This window comes from Coptis chinensis, chromosome 4 (assembly GCF_015680905.1).
Source record: "Coptis chinensis isolate HL-2020 chromosome 4, ASM1568090v1, whole genome shotgun sequence".
Taxonomy (NCBI): domain Eukaryota; kingdom Viridiplantae; phylum Streptophyta; class Magnoliopsida; order Ranunculales; family Ranunculaceae; genus Coptis; species Coptis chinensis.
The window spans coordinates 15,783,021-15,803,189 of record NC_141459.1 but is presented as its reverse complement, the minus strand read 5'-3'; the positions used below and the strand labels follow the sequence as shown (position 1 = coordinate 15,803,189).

Sequence of the window (20,169 nt, the reverse complement as noted above, 5' to 3'; positions counted from 1 at the left end):
TTTTCCTGCTTGCCTCGTTTCTCTACCATGCCCATTATACTGATGTCATGCTTCCTAAGCATTTCGTTAACTTCCACTTGCTTACATGCTTTGTTAAGTTCCCTCATATTATATTCCAGCAATCAACCTTGATCATTTAAGCAGGTGGGGGATGTCTAGGGGGTGATATTAGGCCCTTCTTTTCTGCTGCTACTAACCTTGTCACTATTTGATGAAATTCCTTGATGCACTGAGTGTGGTGTGACTTTCTTTGTTTCTATACCCTCTTCATGCTGTGCTGCTGCTATACTCAAATGCTTAACTGTGTTTTCCCCGTGTTGCAATAGAACCCTTGGCCTCATGTCTTCTGATCTGTCTACAACTCCTTTGTGTAAGTCCTTGTTGTTTGCAAAAGCCCTCGAGAATCAGTCAGTCATCTCATTGCCTTCTAATTTCAGCTCATTAGTTGTGTTTCTCGCTCTGCATGTATGTTTTTTTGTTGGAGATTCCCACCCTTTTCCATCATCAACAGAGTGCACTTCTTGCACTTCCTGTTCCTGGGTTTGTGCTATTTTTCAGAACCTCTTTCGTAGACCTTCTTTTCAATAATAACGACATTCACCTCTTCAGTTTTAGTTTCTCTTTTCAGCCAAACTTTTTTAACCTCCTTCTCTACCTTAGGTTCCTTTGGGCATGTTTGGTTGGTATGCCCAAAAACATTGCAAGTACTGCAACACGGTGGCTTCCAGTTATATTTGAAGGCCACTTTGTATACTCGTCGTTGATCTAACACTACTGGTATATTTGTTGGATATGGGCATGTTGAGTTAATCTCTATGCATAGTCTTGCATAAGATGTTCTAGCCATATTCTCTGTAAGACGGTCTGTGAACATAGGTATTCTTTCTTCATTTCATTTAATAAAAGTCCAAGAGAGCAATACCATAAAGAGCTGCTACTGTTGGCAAAAGGCCGGGACAAAGAGAGCTGATAGGACAGACCAAGCTTGAGACAACAATATTAATGTGATTAAAATTATCGTAAGGAGCAAGGAAAATGATAGAATTCCAATCAGATGACTTAAATATAGATGATTAAATTACTTGAAGGAGTATGAAAAAGGAAAAACATTCTAATCACATGATTTAAATAGATATCAGAAGACAAAAAATAGCATTGTTATCCAACACCAATACTTTTGAAGCATCACAACTATGCCTTGCCTTGGCAGTCCTAAACCAAAAGCTTAATTTCTCAGTGCATGCAATATCTACATACATATTACTCAATTCGCAGGATCCAAAGATCTTCATTGCCGAAAAAGTTTATAAAAAAATCCCACAAACAAAAGCATACAATGTAAGTAGTTAAAGAGAGAAAGCAGTACAGCAAGTACATCAGTACCGTTCAAGAGAAGCTTTATGAGGTTACTATAATCAGCTCTCGCAGATGATGGAGACTATTACAAACAACGAAACAGTGAGCTTGAACATAGAGCCAAAATCTTATTCGCTCTATAAAATACATCTTCAGTAGTAAAATACCATATGACAAATTTAATCTTTGGCAAGCTCATACTCTCTCAAGTAGTTAAGTCTCTCTCTCTGAAAAATACCAAAACCCCTCTCGCGAAACATAGCTGACTTTTTTCTTCTTTCTTTACAGAGACGAAATCATCAATCTGATTAAATGAAGTCAATTTGTATCCCGTCATTTCTAGAACATCTTCTAGAAAGTGTGATCTTACGGGGTACATAAATCCCTGAAAAAAGGAAGTGCAATAATAAGAATAACAATAACACTATAACAGCTATACTACTACTACTACTAATAATAATAAATATACAAACTTAAATTCAGACACTGACCATACACAATAAATGATGTAACTCGGAAATTATTTCACCACTACAAACTTTTACACTAATACTATGTATTATTGGTACTACACATGTTATACACATGTTATAGTACCTGTAAACTACAGGCAACTCAATGGGACCAATGGGACCGATATAAACAAAGTATCCCTTCAATTAGAAGCTTTTGACTGATAAGTTCCTTCAATGTCTTGAAGAGCATTGGCTTTGCAACAATGAAGCCGACAATACCGTTCTGTTTTAAACTCTAAATGCTGCGAGCTCTTGAGGTTTTTCAAGAAACAAAAAAACAGATGTCTTAATTATGTTGCCCAAATTATAAACCTAAATGGTTATTATCATCCCCGTCAAGTTCAAACATTATTATCCACTTACTACTTTTTATTGGGAAAACTATGTATGTAGGGTTAAACTGTCAGTATGCAATATCAACTAATAACTTAGTTCAATGTCTTCACCATACAAATTATTGATTAGTTCAGGAACTCTGACTCTCGTACTTACCAAATCGCTAAATATTTTCAAAGTTCAAATTACTAAGGATAGATTTGCAAAAAAAAAACCCAATAACTTAATGTAAATATGTAATACCTGAGGGAATAAATTTGAAACATATTCATCAGCCAATTCAAGGCTTCATCCATTTCATAGTGCGTAGAAAGTGGTCGTATATATGATCACCGTTCACTTAGCTAACATTATTCTCATGTTCATCCATGAATGCCTGTCTGCAAGAAATCTAACACCACAAATGAGTGGAAATGTTCATCAATTAGAGAATTGAAGGTAGTAATATTACTATCTAAGATCAATTGAAAAATATAAAAAGGATATTGCCTTGCTGTCAAGGACTAACGTTTCAGGCTAATACTAATTGCTAACATATCATGCTTATATCAAATTCATTTTGTAGATTCTCAAGTTATTCCTACAAACAAACACTTTGCGCATAGTGATTAGTCCTAGTAATCGGAAATAATCGGGAACTAATTAATCGAGTGATTATCCCAAATACAATTTGTTCCCTCCCCCTAGCTAGGTAACACATAACACATGCTACATCATATAACAATATAAATCGAAAGAAAGTCACAAAAGTACTTAAGTTTCACCATATATGAGCTTCTTTGCTTAGTTGATTATATGAGTATGTTGTCATCTCACATATAAGGTCTGCACTTCGCAGGATACAAAAGCAGAAATAAAAATGAAGGCAAAAGAAAAAAACAATAGGTAGGAAGTGTAGACAGTTGGTAATCTTATTAATGAATTTACGGTTAAGTTCTTGATTCCTTTAATCAGGTGTTGGATCGACAATTTGGGGCTGGAGTTTATGTTCTTGTTAGAAAGGTTGCTAGAGAGCATTTTGGACCTGCGCGCCCTTATCAAGAGGAACAACAATGTGCCCCTTCGTAGGTTAGGTTCCTAAGCAAATACGTGCTTGGATCATGCCTTGAGGTTTTCTCTTTCTCAGTTTATGCTTAAGCCCTTGCAGAATGTGTAGGGTGAGATGTGCTAATGGTCACAGTGTCATTTCTTAAAGGTTATTGAACACTTACATAAATCTAGCACTTATATTATTAAGTAGATGCTTCAAAATGAAAGTTAGTAGAAGTTCACTCATAGGTGCACGCTTCAATATATGTGTTTAGATCTTTATCTATAAGATAACATTCTAATATCTCTATGGAGTATAGACAATCCATTATTATGCAAACTTACCACTCTATCTTGAGTTTCAAAAAAATAAAATTGCAAGACACATCTTGGCTTTTCCAGGATCAATAAAAAAGAACAACTCAATAACTAATTATCAAAAAACAATTTATTCCTCTATAGGTAGAATCCCCTTTCTTTTGAAACGGAGTATTAACTCTCTCTCGAGTTCACTTCCTTTAAAGATATTGAACCAAGTCAAAGGGAAGAACTAATCAAACTAACCAAAGGTGATGCAATGGAACTAAATAAATGGGATCTATCTCTGAAAGGTAAATAGAATAGCTTAGATTCGAGCATCTTTTTTCCTAGTGAGGTTGGTTGTGAAAATCCAGTAAGTGTGAAAATATTGGAAGCACTCTTAAGGTTATAACAAAGCTTCAAGAATCTGCACTATTAGAGAAGATCTCTAAAGATTTATGAGGATAATGAAAGTTTTTTATTAGATTTTATTCCTTTCTAAATTTTATTTTCATCATTAAGAAAGTTAAAGATTGAAGTTTCTAAATTTTGAAGTGAATGTTTTACATTAGGAAACCTTTTAGATTAGGACTCTTTTCTCGTAATACCCCTATGACGTGGACAACCTCATAGAGCTCGAAAGTTCTTAACTGAATCAGAAAGATAGGTGAACCCAAAAAAAATCATTCTAGTGAGAGAAGTCAGAGTTCGGTGAGAAATATTAAAGACCGACAATCCAGGGATAACCAAATTTATGAAAGGAAATTCAATTGATATAAAAATAATAGTCATTGAATCAAAGAACAAATAAAACCCAAATAGATATGGTAATTAATTGACCACAATTGATTGATAGATGATCCAAACTACAATTGAATATAAGGTGTGAGAAGCATATTTGAAAATCAAGTTCTAATTTTGTGAATTGTGCATCTCAATTGGGTCTTAAAATAATTTAGTATATGGTCGAGCAAGATGAGGTTGCCTACTTAATCCACCATGTATATTTATCATACTTGATGAACAGGTAACATCAGATAACTATTGGAAAGATATAATTAATAAAAAAAGTGAATGGTAAATTAGAAAATGGTGATCATAGGAAATAAACAGTCATACCTGATTCGGAATCAGAAACATGATTGAGCTACAATATCGATGATATGTTCTACCACCGTCAAGACCTTGTACCCAACTGGAACTGAGCCAAGGGGATTCTTCATTTGCATGCATGTTCGTTGTTACCTGTGAAGTACTACTGGAGTCTCATGGGTAGCTTTAGTTAGGCACGTTGTAAATTTCATTACACTCTAAAACACATTTATATTTGGTACCGACTTGACTGTTAGTCATGTAACTCAGCGAGTGAAGACCTTACGATGGATAGCACGCGATATTGCTAGTGTAACTATGCAACAGGGGTTTGAATGGAGTTATGAAGAACATGGATCATAGCTAGCAGCGAGGTTTGGAATCAAGCCATAGCATGTCATCCGAGTATAGGAAAGTATAGAAATAGAATTTATCCAAGACACAATGACAGTTTATATGTGTTTGGATAACAATTGTTGTTAAGGTCTATTGTATTTTGACTTTATTTTATGGTTGTTTCAAAAGACATACTATTATTATTAATGTTGAGTTGTATTGTCTTTAATTTTTTTTTATTTTGTATTTTATTTTTAGCTTTTTTTAGACTTCATTGAGTTTGGAAACAAAAAAAATATATTTCCAAAAAGTTGACATATTACTTGCCATGGGAAAAAAATCATGTAAATAAACATTGACAAATCTAGCAAATCCCATATTTACTTATATTTTCCCACTACAAATTAGCCTAGCAAAACTCTAGTAGGAAAATAATGGCAAATCTAATATTTTCCAACTAGAGATTGCCATAAACAAACACAGCCTTATGGTATAGAAACGAAATTGGGAAATCATGTTACCGACACAGAAGAGGATGTGATATTTCAGTACGGGCAGTGGCACAGAAATTCCTACTCCACTACGAAGCCAACTAACTTTTCACTATTCCTTAACCGTTTACCTCAAAAAAAAACAAGTTCAATCTTTTTCCATATCCTCAAAACTTACAAAAAACACACAATGGCAAAAAGTGAAGGAAAACTGAGACTACGTGAACTAGGCAACACAGGCTTAAAACTAAGTTGTGTAGGCTTTGGTGCATCACCACTTGGCAATGTATTCGGCCATGTTTCTGAACAAGATGCTATTGCTTCAGTACGTAGAGCTTTTCAGCTTGGTATCAATTTCTTCGACACGTCTCCGTAAGTTTTTATTTATTTATTTAAGTCCCAGTAAAGTTTTAATCTTTGAGGTGTATTTTTGTTATTATTAATATGTTGTTTAATTTTTTGTTAGTTATTATGGTGGAACATTATCTGAAACTATGCTTGGTAAAGCACTTGAAGCACTTGGTGTTGAGAGGAATGAGTTTATTGTGTCGACTAAATGTGGGCGTTATGCTGATGGGTTTGATTTTAGTGCTGAGAGAGTTACTAAAAGTATTGATGAGAGTTTAGCAAGATTGAGACTTGATTATGTTGATATACTTCAGTGTCATGATATTGAATTTGGAAATCTCGATCAGGTAAGTTTTTGATTGACAAATTTTTGTGATTGTGGAAATTGTGTGTGTGTGTGTGTGTTTTTTTTAGCTGAAATGAAGATATTGACAGATTATAAGTGAAACAATTCCTGCACTTCAGAAGTTGAAGGAAGTGGGAAAGATTAGGCATATTGGTATTACTGGACTTCCCTTGGAAGTTTTTACTTATGTGCTTGATCGAGTACCGCCTGGTTCAGTCGATGTGATTTTGTCGTATTGTCATTATAGTATCAATGACACTACTCTGGAGGATTTGCTTCCTTATTTGAAGAGTAAAGGTGTTGGTGTGATTAGTGCTTCCCCTCTTGCAATGGGGCTTCTTACAGAGAATGGCCCTCCAGAGTGGCACCCAGCTTCACCTGAACTCAAGGTTTGTGGTATTTCTTTTGTTGTATCATTGCGTTATATCTGGTCATGGAATTGGATTGGGGGCTACACTACACAACTGTTCATGGAAGAAAATGTGGATACCCTATTACCCACAATCAATTTATGTTGTAATGCAATGATAAGCCTGCAACTAGCATCAGAAGTTTCATAGAGTTTTAACCATTTATAAAATGTTATAATTGGAAAAGGAGGGTACTAGTTTTATTTGTCTCCGGGATGGTTCTCTCAATGTCAAAGATATGGGAGGAATGCAGGAATTCTCCATTTGGTAGTTTTGTCTCAAGAGGATTCATTTTTGTGAAAATGGTAGCTTGATCTTTGTATACGTACTTTTATAGGGTGCATCTTTGGTTTACCGATAATAAGAAAGGCACTCATTATGGGTTTATATTGTCATACTTCCTACGTGGAACATGCAACTAGATAAGGGACAAAAGACTTGCAATGAGTTTGTTGAGGCATATTTACAGTGAGCTTACACATGGTGTCTACGTATTACGGACAAAATATCTTTACTGTTTCTTTTGGTAATAAGTTCTAAGATGAGCTACTTGTGAATTTCATGTAAAGTTAAAAATCATTTGTCTTTAAATTCTTGTCTGGAGGACTGTAAGGTTTAATGTTGCGTTAGAGATTAAAAGATAATAATTTATTCTGAAGCTGATATTTGATTATTGCATAATATAGGCTAAGAATTTACTATTGAAATGTAAATGTAAACTCTTCTTTACTTTCAGAAATTGATATTTGAGTGATCTTATGAAAATCCAGAAACCTCAATGGTTTGAAGATTCAGATATAGATCAATAGTGCTGTGTCTAGCTATTGGAGAATCCCATACTTCTTAAAACATTTTTTTTTCTCTCTTAACATGACTGGAAAAATCTATGCTCTTCCATGGGACTAAATTTAGTTTCTGCACATACACAATTTTCATATATCTCTTACCTTTTATTTCTCTTTCATTGTAGAGTGCATGCAAAGATGCAGCAGCTCATTGTAAAGAGAAGGGCAAAAATATTTCAAAGTTAGCTATGCAGTACAGCTTGTCGAATAGGGAAATATCTTCTGTCTTGGTGGGCATGAACTCCGTTAGACAGGTACTTGTTCCTTGTATTTCTTAACTTTTAAGTTTGCTGGTATTTTCATATGACTCATATCTTTATCTGCTGCTTTTAACTTATTTAGCTCTCTGTAGCACCTCATTTTTGTGTTCGCTGTTGCATGTCTCTCAAATAAATGAATTGCATCGATATTTCTCCTGAAACCTTAAAAGCTCAACTCCATAAGATCAAAAGTGCACGCTTTACCACCCACGTCAATACTTTATGTCATACTACATGAAGAGATCGACCAATAGGTGGTCAACTTCAAAATAAGCGTTCTAGTAATCTCGACGTGATTATTCTAATTAGGACTAAGAATGCTCATGACAAAGAAAACTTTCCAGCATTTTGTCTCTAAATTCTTGCATGCTGAGTTCCCTTTACAGATGGAATGAGTTTTATCTCAACGTAAGATTGATCTTCTAACAATGTATTACAGTTCACTAACCATAAAAGTTACTCGTGACTGCCCCATTAGGCTCCAGTAATGAGCAACGTCACAGTTAATTGATCTCTGGTCCATCCTGCATCCAATGGATGCCTAAGATTTTAAACCAATAGACCATGGTGATTACCCAAATCAAATGTGATTCAGATCATCTTCTTGCTAACACAAGGAACAAGCTATATTTGTTGGCTTCCTTTTCAACCTGAATCCAGAGATATCTCTCCGATATTAGGCAAATCTAGCTAACAACTAGATAATAGCTTTATAGATACACCGATGGCTTAATTTTTTTAGGAAAGCATTTTGAGATGATTATCTCATATCAATACCAATTCCCTGTTCAGTAAGAGAGTCCACACTAAATCACAGGCAAAAAAGAAAAAAAAAAATGAAAGCGTAACTCAATTGAGTCATCACTGATAAGCAATTTTTAAACGAATGGACAGGTCGAGGAAAATGTTGCTGCTGCTGTAGAGCTTGCCATTTTCGGCAACGATGTGGGAATTCTAAGGGACGTTGAAGCTATTTTAGAGCCTGTGAAGAATCAGACATGGCCAAGTGGTATTCAGAAAAGCTAAACTACGTTCTCTCAATTCCCGTGGAATTTCGTATCTGTATAAGTAGGAATACACTTGTAACATTTTCCATGTATGAGATGGTAGGTCTGTTGAAGAACTGTGTTTGAACTTTGAACTTCGCTGCAGCCTGCAGGTTGCGCAGTTCTAAGGGGTTGTTAATACTTAATATGAACAATGCAAAAAAATAAAAATAAATAAATAAATAAAAAATCACATAATATGGTTTTCCTTCTGATAAAACTAGATCATTTTGCCGTACCATTTAACTCAAGTACAAATTGTCAATTTAAGTTTGTTAATATCCGTTTACCTTTAACACTTTCGGTCAGATGGACGTCTACATATTGTTCTGCTGTTTTAAAAATATTTTTGTTTATGCTCGGAATAAATAGATAAGCTAGTCAAACACCCGAAGGAATTAGGAGAGAAAGGATGATTTCTAGCAATTACCAGCTGTCCTTAAAGAAGAGAAACAGGAGGGAATAGAAACTTGGCAGTTGGCACCAAGTCTTGTTTGTTTCTCAAGTCTCAACAGACAACAAAAAGAGCACCTCTTCAAATTTTACTAATATTTCACATCGGATATATACAAGTTCTGATCTATAAGAAAGTCCACAGAAAGGGGTACAAAAGATGCTAACTATACAAAATTGGAGAACGTTTTTCCTCGCGTGGATCTTGATCAAATTGGCTCTCAAAAGCTCGAAAATGTGCAAAAACATCTCAACCAAGTACATGGTCTCAGCTTGACAATCCAATGGCTGACAACACATAGCGAGCAAAATCCATTTGCGCCATAGAAATTAATGAGAACCACAACGGAGAGGATGGCCTTCAATTCAGGACACTAGGAACTACAAGAATCACTCCTGCTAAAATATAGGAGGGTAGCTGCTTAGAAAGGCTGTGGCCCGAGGAGGTGTTGTTCAGTTAAACATGATAAGATCTGCGCGTGTTTGAACTGGATGATCTGTTTCCAAATAAAGCTCGGGTTGCTCCACCTTGATTGTTAGTATCTTCATGGGATTCATTGACCATTGGAGTATGAAGCAATTGATGGCGATTTGCACTCCAGGCACCCTGCACAAAATCCATTATTTGGTTAGAAATGGAAGTTTATTGCACCAAGTAAACTCACCACTTTATCACAAGGATACACGGTAAAACACCAAAGCAGGGAAACAAAGAACACATAATAAGCAGGTTTACCTTCTGCAGACCAAAATCTCCACGAAAAGCTGAATTTGACGTGTGTTCCTCATTCCATTGTGAAGATTGAATTCTCGCCTCAGGGTATGAATGGCAAACATCTTGAGCACTACTTTCAGGTGTACACAAACCAGGCCTGCCGTTCACCCAGTGCTCACTACTTCTCCCCATATATGCTGATGGTGAATGGTCATGAGCGAGCATGTAGTAAGACCTATGATGTTCTTCCCTACAAATGGTACGAGCAGAGTCACATTTGCCTTGGGAACACAACCTACAACCAAAGCCTTGATTTTGGTAGATAGATGTTGAAGAGTATGACTGTCTAAAGCCAGGCGAACACCATAAGTGGGGTGAGTTGCCATGACCTGGAGCATGTGACATCTTTATCGTAGGTGCCCCTCGATGAGGTGAGGAGTCTTCTATTGTTAACCCTTGCTTGGCGGCCATTTCTATTATCTGTTTCTGGTCAAGTCCTAACCCCATGATCAAGTTCCATAGGTTTCTCTGAGATTCCCGTTGGGTGTGAATAACTTGATCCCTCATAGCCATTTCAAACTGGAGTTCGGTATTAGCCATTCCCTACACATACAGTACAGTGTAAATATTGGTCAGGAAAAGTGTGGACACATGTAAACAGTCTCATGTGGCCTTTCTCATACAGTTAAAAACAATAAGTTTCTCAGCAAGCTAGCACAGTACAACTTAATATATAAAGGTGGTCCAATTCTACATCAGGTCTTTTTGCTTGGTATAAAAAATTGACAAGTCTCTTAGCTTCATTATACTTACCAATAACCTGTACTGACTAAGAATTCGTAAGTATGTTCTGTTTCCATTATTACTAATGGCTTCCTCAATCATTCTGTGAAGTTGGCACCGATGCTTCTCATTTGCCTCAATTTCCTACAGAACATAGTGAGATTGAGTCAAAACACAGTTACAATTAATTTGGTACCCTAGCGTATCATATGCACCCTGCAGAACGAAATGAAATACCACCTTTTGGTAACAAGCCGCACTCTCGTCATTGTCACGAATGTTGTCGAGTATGTCTTGCCTTCTAGACCTTAAAGCTTGTACAACTACTCCATCCTTCTCAATAGCCTAAAAAACCAAAAGTAAAATCAACAATAGTGTATGTGTACTCCTGTTTCAAAACAACATACTTGGTAAACACATCATGTATAACCAGATACTTTAATTAGATCATATTCATTTTGCCCCGTATCGTTCACACCGGGACAGAACTAATCCAAGAGCAGACTGGGATAACGAGGAATAAAGAAAATATTTCTCAAAACCTAGCTACCCTGGGTTAACTTTTTTTGTTTTTTTGCAGCTTGATTGAGGACTTAAGGTCCTAAACTAGAACCAAATTGAGAACTCAAATCCACAAATACAGAACATTACAGACTTTCCTCTTATATATTTATATATATACATCCATATATGTACTAGAATAGCAATAATTCCAATTGTACAAGATCACTAAAACCACATGAAAATATGAAATGAATAACCTGTTCTTTTGCAATGGCATCATCAAGATGTTGAAGTTCAATGCGGTTACGAACATTTGTTTCCTCAAGTTCAAACATAGCTCTCTGTAGGTTAATTCTTTCCTGAACATTTTCACTGGTTTCTTGGCTTAAGACATTCAACCAAGAAAGCTCATCGTCCACAGGTTTCTCAGCAGATTTTACACTCAATTGTGTTTCCTTGTCTGCCAGTTCTTTTCTTAAACGATGAACCTCGATCTGCACAATAATATGCATTATGACACAATGGAATACTTTACAATATACTAAGGCACAGAAATCATCTTTGAAACGCTTACCTGAAGACTGTCAATCATCCGTTGGTAATCTTCAACATGTGTATCAACAGTGCCAATGTTTTTCTGAAATTAGCGTTGCAAAAAGATCTCAGAGGTAACAAAATGAACTTCACAAGCAATGCATAAGTAGGATACGACTACTCTCAGAGAGAAATACAAGATCTACAATTAAAAACTGAAACAAGCCAAGATCCATTGTAGAGTATACACATTGACAAGATTGTGAACAACTGCAAAATAATGTTACTGGTGTCATAAATGTTAAGAGCGTGACCACAAGTTGATAAGGGTCATTGACGTAAAATTATCTAGTAATTTATCCGGTTATCCCTATGTTGGATGGACATTGATGTTTCAAAAAACAGCATTTCTTTTTTGGACTGCTAGAACTCATTGTCTACAACCCCCAAGGCTAGACTAGTGAGCCACTAAACATCCTCCAGTAAACAGCATACAACAAGGAAAAATCACAATTTCCTAATTGACAAGCTCTCTAAAGTGGGTAGTCTTATGCACTTATTTCGTTCAACACATTCAATCATTCATAACAAGTGTTCTGCAAGTGTATTGTGGGAATAGTCAAAACCAAAGAGGTATGGATATGGATGTGAACATGGCAACCACGATTCCATCAATCACTGAAGGAATATTTTAGTTTGAGCTACGATAATCAAACAGCATATACATCAACCACGTTTATCCTTCACCAATAGACAATCAAATTAAAAATTCATAACTTATAAAAGAAGACATACACAAAAGAAAAAACAAAACAAAACAAAGAATCGCTTTGAAACATAAAGAAAAATGTCCAAACTAATCCCCAATTCAACAAACAATATCAAGAGCTACCCTAGTATACAAATCCCGTGGATATCTTCGACTATACCACCGCTAATAAAAAATACCAAAGTTGGTTTTCCAACCTGGATGTGTGTCTTGATTTCTTTTGCTCGGTCAGCATATTTCAAGGTATTAACTGTGTGGTGATACTGATTATCAGCGGGTGAAACTGTAGCAATCATGACTGTCCGAGAATTACCGCTCAGGCCATCTTTCAGGATCCGTGTCAGCTTGCTATAAAAAAAACTTGATGTTAGCTACCCATGCAGGGATGTAAGGGTGGAATTTGAGCCGAGCGGCTCAGGCTCGGCTCGAGCTCGTTCATTTAATAGATGAGCCAAGCTTGAGCTTATATTATAGCTCGTGTAACAAACGAGCTTGATGAACCTCGGCTCCATAAGCTCAAATAGCATCACCGTAGTGTAAAATAACCAAGCTACTCGGGCTCGACTCGCTAAAAGCTTTGCTCGGGCTTGTTCATATATTATATGAGCCAAGCTTGAGCTTTTTTCAAAGCTCGCTTAATAAACGAGCCGAGCTTGAGCATAGTGAAGCTCGACTTGATTAGCTCGAATTCCACCCTTACAAGGATGGACCATTTGAATCAAAATCCCATCAAGATACCTATTGCGATAAGGGACATATGCAAGACCCTTTTTCTGCTGTTTACCCAGAGCATTGATGCAGTTGGCCAAAGCAAGAAGTGAACGATTAATATTTGCTCCATCCCTTAGCTTTTGCCCCCCACTGTTTGTTTCAGAAGCCCTTTCACTGCACAGTAATAATTTTCCAATTAAAATTTGTTTTTCGTACTGTCTCAGTCTCCTCAAGGCTGAATCATTTCAGAAAGTGATAAATTTCAGTAAAACTACAAAATTTGAGGGAATAAAAAGAGAGAAAATATTTTACGTAGAGTAACCACCTTCCAGCAAGATCAACAAGGGACAGTTTTCCACGGATTACTTGATTCCGATATTGGTTTTTCTGCTTTCTTTTTACCATAATCTCCAGAACTGCATGTGATCTGATATGCGAACCAAGGATTAAATATTGTACTAAAAAAGATAAGTAGGAAAATCATAACAAGCTAATGATCTCCATGAGTTTTATACAAGAAAAACTTGCTTAGAAGAGGAAAGGCAGCCAGTAACTAACTGTCATGTATACCAGAAGAGAGTAGGAAAATCATAAGAAGATAGTGACTGAGATTCTGTCCCAGTAACCACATTCGAAGTGAAAGTGAACAGACTACAAAAGGGCTAAACGGACATGAGGTCCCTTATGTTGAGCATTTCACTAGTAAAGGAAAGTAAGCATGAAGCAGAATTGGCTTCAAAAATAATATAACTCGCCTTGAAGATGTTGCATTTGCCTCTGTACTTTCTGTTTTCCGTCTACTGTTCCCCAAATTTAGAAGTTCAAGGATCTTATCAGCTGAATAAACCTGATATTGAAAAAGAAAATAAAGATTCATCCTACAAACCCAATTTATAATACTCAGGCTCAACCAATGAACCCACAAAAAAAACATACATTGTAAAAATTAATGATATATCAACTTAATGTCTGATTTGCATATTTGATATAAGGAATAATAATAAGTTTGTACAAATCAACATAAATAAATAAACAACTGGTCAAAGCATACACAGAGAAAGGGAGAAAGAACCAAAAGAGGGAGGAGGGGGTTGAAAACTCAATGTGTCTTCATGCATTGGCTAATGACAACCAACAAAATCATTCATGCAGATCGAGAAAGACCTTGATACATCTAATCCCAGCGACAATTGTTCCTTGCTCAGGATCCTCTCTAAGCTCCAAATGCCCCGACGATTTTTCAAGCAAATCATAGATGACCTAAGCATGGATAGGAACAAAACGAGATATTATCATGTCCTAGTCAAAAACTTTTTATCAGAAGGAACCAATATAACCTACTTAGAATTGAAACGGGCACCCTACTTCATTGTAGACTTCAAGATAGGAACAAGTAACATCAAAGTCATCCGAGCTACTGTCCTGTTTGATAAGATCAAAAATGGTGTGCAAGCTGAGGACCATAAGTCCTGGATCATGTTGGGTCCCAACCATTGTGTATGTTTTACCACTGCCAAGCAGCAACCACAATTTAGATCAAAAGAAACTGTTGCTACAAATTTTGATTTTGGAAGAAACAGAGATCAGTGGTTATGCCTCGTGATTTCTTCAACTTATAAAGATATAAGCAAGCACTGGAATCTAAGAACTGAAAACATGCTTAGCACTCTAGCCCATAGTCAGACTAAAATCATATTGTGAAGTACAGTTATCTAACAATTTTTCTTATTCTCACTTAACAATTATTACCATCTCAAAGCTTACAATATTCTAGGAGGTTGAGAAGGGTACCTACATCTAGGTTGCTGTTTAATAAAACAGATTCATTAATACCTTCCAGTTGAACCATATGCAAATACAGTTGCATTGAGACCCTGAATCACCCCAGCAATTTTAGAAGATATACACTTCTTATAGACATCCTGAAAAGGTATCCAGTAAGCTTTATTAGATGAGAATATGATTGTCTGTCTTAGATATATATCAAAACAAGATAGAGACCTCATACTAATTACAATGGTTGATCATTCTGTTGATTTGACATATGCCCTAGAATCAGGACCAAAACAACACTAGAAAAATGAAAATTAGGTATTACATTACATAAAACATACCAAGTTTGTAGAATCAGGACCAAATGCATAATCGAAACAGTATTTCTTCTCCTTAGTTCGGTTTTGAACACGATCTAGGTAGTCCTTGGACAAATCAGGATCCAAAACTATGACCTCCTATTAATTCAATATAAGATACAAATATCACAACGTAACCGATTTTCCAATATATAAACAGTAATAAATCAAAGTAATAACCTTATCATCAATAACTCGCACAATATCTCGACTTCTTTTCCTTTCTTTCACAGTTAATGGTCTACATTTTACAACCACCTAAAGAACAACAGATGTCAAAATAAACTATTTAACAACATTCTTGAAACCAACAAAAAAAAAAAAAAACTAACCGAGAGGGTTGTGGTCTGTTTCGACACTGGAGCACTAATGCTTGGCATTATGTCCGATCAACATCCGATTTGTACTAGAATCTATTATGATTCTTGCACTACTACTACTACTACTACTACTACATCCATGAATCTACAAAGTAAAAAAAATATATATTTAAGTAACCGACAAAAAAAAATTGCACCATGCATTAATAATAAAATGCAATCAATAACCGTTTCATTTCACCATTAATAAAAGCAAGCACTAATAACGCGCTTACTATACTCTCCACACAAACTAGTTTCAGCTTAAATCTCTGTAAATAAATTTTAAAGAATGGAGAAATTGAGAAGGCTCAAATTGTCTCAGCTGGATTTTATTTATTTATTATTATTATGAAATGAAATGATGATTTATTGACGTTGAATGAATTACTACTGTGCCGTGCTCATCATCATATATATATGTTTTTTGTTTTTTTTTGCTTTTGAGATGTTGATGACTGGGTTTCAGATTGTGGGTCCCAGGTGGAGAGAGAAAATTATATATTAATATATTTAACTTTTACGAGTGTATATCGACGGTTTTAGATGATGGAATCTTGGATTTTTACCTTTTCAACCAACCCCGTGAAAAAGGTTACGATGTCGACACGAGGGTGTCTCCGCATTTGCCACTCGATGCTGTCCCGTGGTTCGTTGAGAGGTGCCCGATTTCGTCATTAATTATTATTTTAACTTGTGTGCATGATTGGCAGTTGGAGTGAAGAAAATAATACCCTACTGCTGGTTTTTTTAATTTTTGTCCTATATTGCATATAGAGATCGTATGAGCAATAATAGGCACAATACTCAATAGTGTTGACACAATTGATATTGTGCAATTTTGGTTACGAACTTAAATAGTGTTATTAGGATGGGAGTGTAACTTTCTTCTCATTGAATTACACCACATGGATGCAGAGCATTGAAACTTACGGATAGACGGATAGTGATGGGACTCAAATGGGTTGGAATGGTGTGTGAGTGAGAGTGCACAGTGCACAGTGCACAGTGCAGTCAGAAATGGGCCTCCCAAATAAATAATCCGAAAACGTTTAAGCAGCTGAAATTAATTTGCTATTGAATTAGTTGGAAGAAAGACACGGCATTGACACACGAGAAGATTCGTAAATACACGTATTCCATGTCTCTTCTGCTTCTCTGTGTCCCACAACACACCAGCGGAATATGAACTCAACCATGCCCAACTACTGTCCAAGCACCATACTTAAAATCCTTTATTTTCTTAATAATCTTATTTAGAGATTTTAAACAGACATGGTTCATTTTGTTTCTTCTTTTATCTTTAGTGCTCCTATTATATTGGATGAACATGCAAACTTCACTTCATGCTGGCCTCTTGCGCTGGATTGCTGGTTCCTGGGATTGTTTTCTGGTCGCCTACTGGGGGTTGGAAGTCTTGGAACTTGGACTGTTGCGTTTCAACTTTCAAGCTGATGCTAAAAGCTATAACCATACTTTTGGGCTTATATGTATCTTTCTCTAAGATGTATTCGGGCTTAAGCCCAAATCTGGCTTACTACAAGATTTGGGTGTCTACTGTCTAAGTGTGTCTACCACAGGACTATGCCCTCATTTTTTAGCTCTAAATCCAACCACCCCTTTCTTGAAACATCCAATTCGATTCACTGCATTGTGAGCAAACGAAAGAATTTACCATTTCTAACCATTTTCTATATGCCAAGTGTGTCTAATTACTCAACCGATCATGTGCCAATTAGCAAAGTTGGTAAAACTTTTAGCTAAACTGAGAATTATAAAAAAAAAAACATCCTCTAACTGGTCCAACAAAAAATTGGAATTCTTCACAGTTCACACACACAAAAATAATGCAAAGCTGACACAGAGAACTATGAAGCCCAGCCCGGCCCAAAGCTTTCAAGTTCAATCATTGAAAAGCACGCATCCTGATTCGTCCAAATAAATAAAACACAGAAAAACAAAAAACTGAATCAGCGGTAGAAACACGACCAGATACACTGAAAACCCACAAAACATTTTCCACTCGAATACACAATCCAGGAACTTATGACTCGTGTGGTTGACATACAAACCTTTTTTTGCTATCTATCTATCAAGAGCAAATAAATAAAAATGGCGACTAGTACAAGAGCTATAGTAGGAGGAGGAGGAGTTCACAAAATTACTTGTTCATTACTTTTCAATAACCGCTTCACTTTATTCTCTCTCAAACAAACATCTTCAAATGCCAAGAGATTCTACACTTGTAAAGCTATTTACAAACCTCAAATCCAAGTCAAAGAAGATGGCCAACCTGAAACACTTGATTACCGTGTCTTTTTCCATGATGAATCTGGCAAAAAGGTACCCCCTTTTCATTATCTTTTGTTAATTGCCTATTATAAATGTTGTTATATATATATATATATATATATTGGCATTGTGTAGGTTTCTCCGTGGCACGACATACCATTGCACTTGGGCGATGGCATTTTCAATTGTATTGTTGAAATACCGAAAGAGACAAGTGCAAAGATGGAGGTTGCTACTGATGAGCCATTCACTCCTATAAAACAGGATACCAAGAAGGGGAAACTGCGATACTACCCGTGAGAAACCTTTTTTTTTTTTAAAAGCTTTATAAACGTTTGATGTCTTCTATATATGTGAACTATTGTCTTTCTCAGATACAACATCAACTGGAATTATGGATTGCTTCCACAGACATGGGAAGATCCGTCTTTTGCACATCCAGAGGTTGATGGTTCATTTGGAGATAATGATCCAGGTGAGTGAAAAAGGCTTTGTATTTATTTTTTTTATTAAGTGCAATCTATACCAGCAATCTTTTATTGTTTTTTCAGTCGATGTTGTTGAGATTGGTGAAACTCAGGGAAAAATTGGTCAAATTCTCAAGGTTAAACCATTAGGTGTTTTGGCCATGATTGATGAGGGGGAGCTCGACTGGAAAGTAATTGCAATTTCGCTGGATGATCCAAGAGCGTCACTTGTGAATGATGTGGATGATGTTGAGAAACATTTCCCGGTAACATCTATGGTCTATTTTCCCAATTAACAATTATCTCCTAGCACACTGCTGCTGATTTATGATACCTATACGATAGAATTCCTCATAGAAGAAAAGAGACGTAACAGTTTACTGCAATGGATCTTGCATAATATCATCTTCCAAGTTTACTGCAGTGTATCACTCTCAGCAATTTATTTAGCATTTATCTGATGTGAACAATCAGATAACAGCATTAGACCCACAATTCGAGTTCATGTTTGGGATGAATTACCAATATGTTTTGGCTAATAAGCACTTTAATGGAATTTTTTTCTGCATCTACACATAATCATGTGGTAATGAAGGCTTTCTAGAGTTGAGATTATTTTGAACTGAATTGTTACTCCCTGATCAAAAAAGGTCCTTGCAAAGTTACTGATAATGGGTAACGGAATTCATGATTCTAGAGTAGTACGAACTGGAAAGTTGACTTCATTCTCATAAAAAATGGAACTGTTGCCTTCATTTATCAAGTATGCTGTAAGTATACTAGAACATTATAGTATAACGTTTTACTTTGTCATCCTTCAGGGCACTCTCACCGCAGTTAGGGACTGGTTTAGAGACTACAAGATCCCAGATGGAAAGCCTGCCAATAAATTTGGTCTTGGCAACAAAGCAGCGAATAAGGTAATTGTATTATTGTCCATTTGTCCTAGGTTCAGATGGTCAGTGTTGTTTCTTTGATGTCTATATACCAAGCTCCTGTTCTTGTTTAATTAATAGTTGTACTCTTGCTACGAGTAGGATTATGCTCTAAAGGTCATCACTGAAACCAATGAATCCTGGGCTAAACTAATGAAGAGATCGATTCCTGCTGGAGAGCTCTCACTTTTGTAAAGTATACAATTGGTTGAATTCATGGCTGCAATGCTTGCTATTTACAACCCATCGAGACACTGATTCTTTTGGCAAGTCCTGGTATTTATTCTTGAGAACTATTCAGTATAGTTAATCACCGAGCGTGATTTTTGTTTAGCCAGTAAAAGGGAATTAGAAGCAGACATCTTGTTGACATTAAGAGGTTCTCGGATGAGTGATTTAATTTTCTGAATTTGGTCTTGAGAAAGGCTTTGTTATATCGGATGAAAGAAATACATCATATCTCTAGTATAATATATATCAAGGTCCTGCGCAGTGAGTTTATGCTATTAATGTCCTCTAGAGAAGATTGCATATAACTTTGCGTATTAGTGATATGGTGATATACATAGACATAAGTGTCACAGTGCGTGTCTGTTAATCCTCATTTCCAGTTGTAAATTCCATCCGAGTTTATTCTTCTTACAAATACATACAGTGAACACCGCAAGGCGTGATTGGGTTGATTCAGATCTTGGTTCTTCCTATTGTTCCTTTATCATTTCTTCAGCTTCCGTAAGGAAACTCAGTGAATAATATTATTTTGAACACATAAGGTTACTGCAGCATCTCAATCTCGTTGCAAAAA

The 20,169-nt window shown here is 36.1% G+C and overlaps 3 protein-coding genes and 1 long non-coding RNA gene across 8 annotated transcripts; 2 read left to right on the top strand and 2 right to left on the bottom strand.

Annotated features, from left to right (window-relative positions):
* Window positions 1-639: 639 nt before the first annotated feature.
* LOC147502162 (uncharacterized) lies at window positions 640-3,468 on the bottom strand. The gene is made up of 3 exons (XR_015219938.1): window positions 2,451-3,468; window positions 1,524-1,741; window positions 640-1,438 (listed from the first exon to the last, which is right to left on the bottom strand). It is a non-coding gene; the product is annotated as an uncharacterized LOC147502162 (long non-coding RNA).
* A 2,024-nt stretch (window positions 3,469-5,492) lies between these two features.
* On the top strand, window positions 5,493-8,930 carry LOC147502161 (NAD(P)-linked oxidoreductase superfamily protein). Of its 2 annotated transcripts, none has more exons than XM_086607117.1 (5): window positions 5,493-5,827; window positions 5,922-6,150; window positions 6,239-6,538; window positions 7,530-7,658; window positions 8,559-8,930. In XM_086607117.1, the coding sequence occupies exons 1-5, from the start codon at window positions 5,646-5,648 to the stop codon at window positions 8,688-8,690; spliced, it is 972 nt and encodes a 323-aa protein (XP_086463243.1). In that variant the 5' UTR covers window positions 5,493-5,645; the 3' UTR covers window positions 8,691-8,930. The 2 variants fall into 2 exon arrangements, with proteins under 2 accessions (XP_086463243.1, XP_086463244.1); XM_086607118.1 differs by having other exon boundaries at window positions 5,569-5,827; window positions 6,269-6,538.
* A 294-nt stretch (window positions 8,931-9,224) lies between these two features.
* Window positions 9,225-16,668, bottom strand: LOC147502160 (P-loop containing nucleoside triphosphate hydrolases superfamily protein). Of its 4 annotated transcripts, none has more exons than XM_086607113.1 (17): window positions 16,240-16,668; window positions 15,644-15,776; window positions 15,492-15,569; window positions 15,294-15,410; window positions 15,013-15,101; window positions 14,545-14,689; window positions 14,344-14,439; window positions 13,935-14,026; window positions 13,505-13,606; window positions 13,207-13,353; window positions 12,666-12,816; window positions 11,740-11,802; window positions 11,423-11,659; window positions 10,902-11,006; window positions 10,692-10,805; window positions 9,900-10,481; window positions 9,225-9,770 (listed from the first exon to the last, which is right to left on the bottom strand). In XM_086607113.1, exons 2-17 carry the CDS (start codon window positions 15,689-15,691, stop codon window positions 9,621-9,623), a joined length of 2,316 nt encoding a protein of 771 aa, XP_086463239.1. In that variant the 5' UTR covers window positions 15,692-15,776; window positions 16,240-16,668; the 3' UTR covers window positions 9,225-9,620. The 4 variants fall into 4 exon arrangements, with proteins under 4 accessions (XP_086463239.1, XP_086463237.1, XP_086463238.1 ...); XM_086607111.1 differs by lacking the exon at window positions 16,240-16,668 and adding an exon at window positions 15,873-16,151; XM_086607112.1 differs by lacking the exon at window positions 16,240-16,668 and adding an exon at window positions 15,907-16,059.
* Window positions 16,669-17,610: 942 nt separating this feature from the next.
* PPA6 (pyrophosphorylase 6) lies at window positions 17,611-19,874 on the top strand. The gene is made up of 6 exons (XM_086607114.1): window positions 17,611-18,013; window positions 18,098-18,258; window positions 18,337-18,437; window positions 18,514-18,695; window positions 19,251-19,349; window positions 19,467-19,874. Exons 1-6 carry the CDS (start codon window positions 17,783-17,785, stop codon window positions 19,557-19,559), a joined length of 867 nt encoding a protein of 288 aa, XP_086463240.1. The 5' UTR covers window positions 17,611-17,782; the 3' UTR covers window positions 19,560-19,874.
* Window positions 19,875-20,169: the final 295 nt, after the last annotated feature.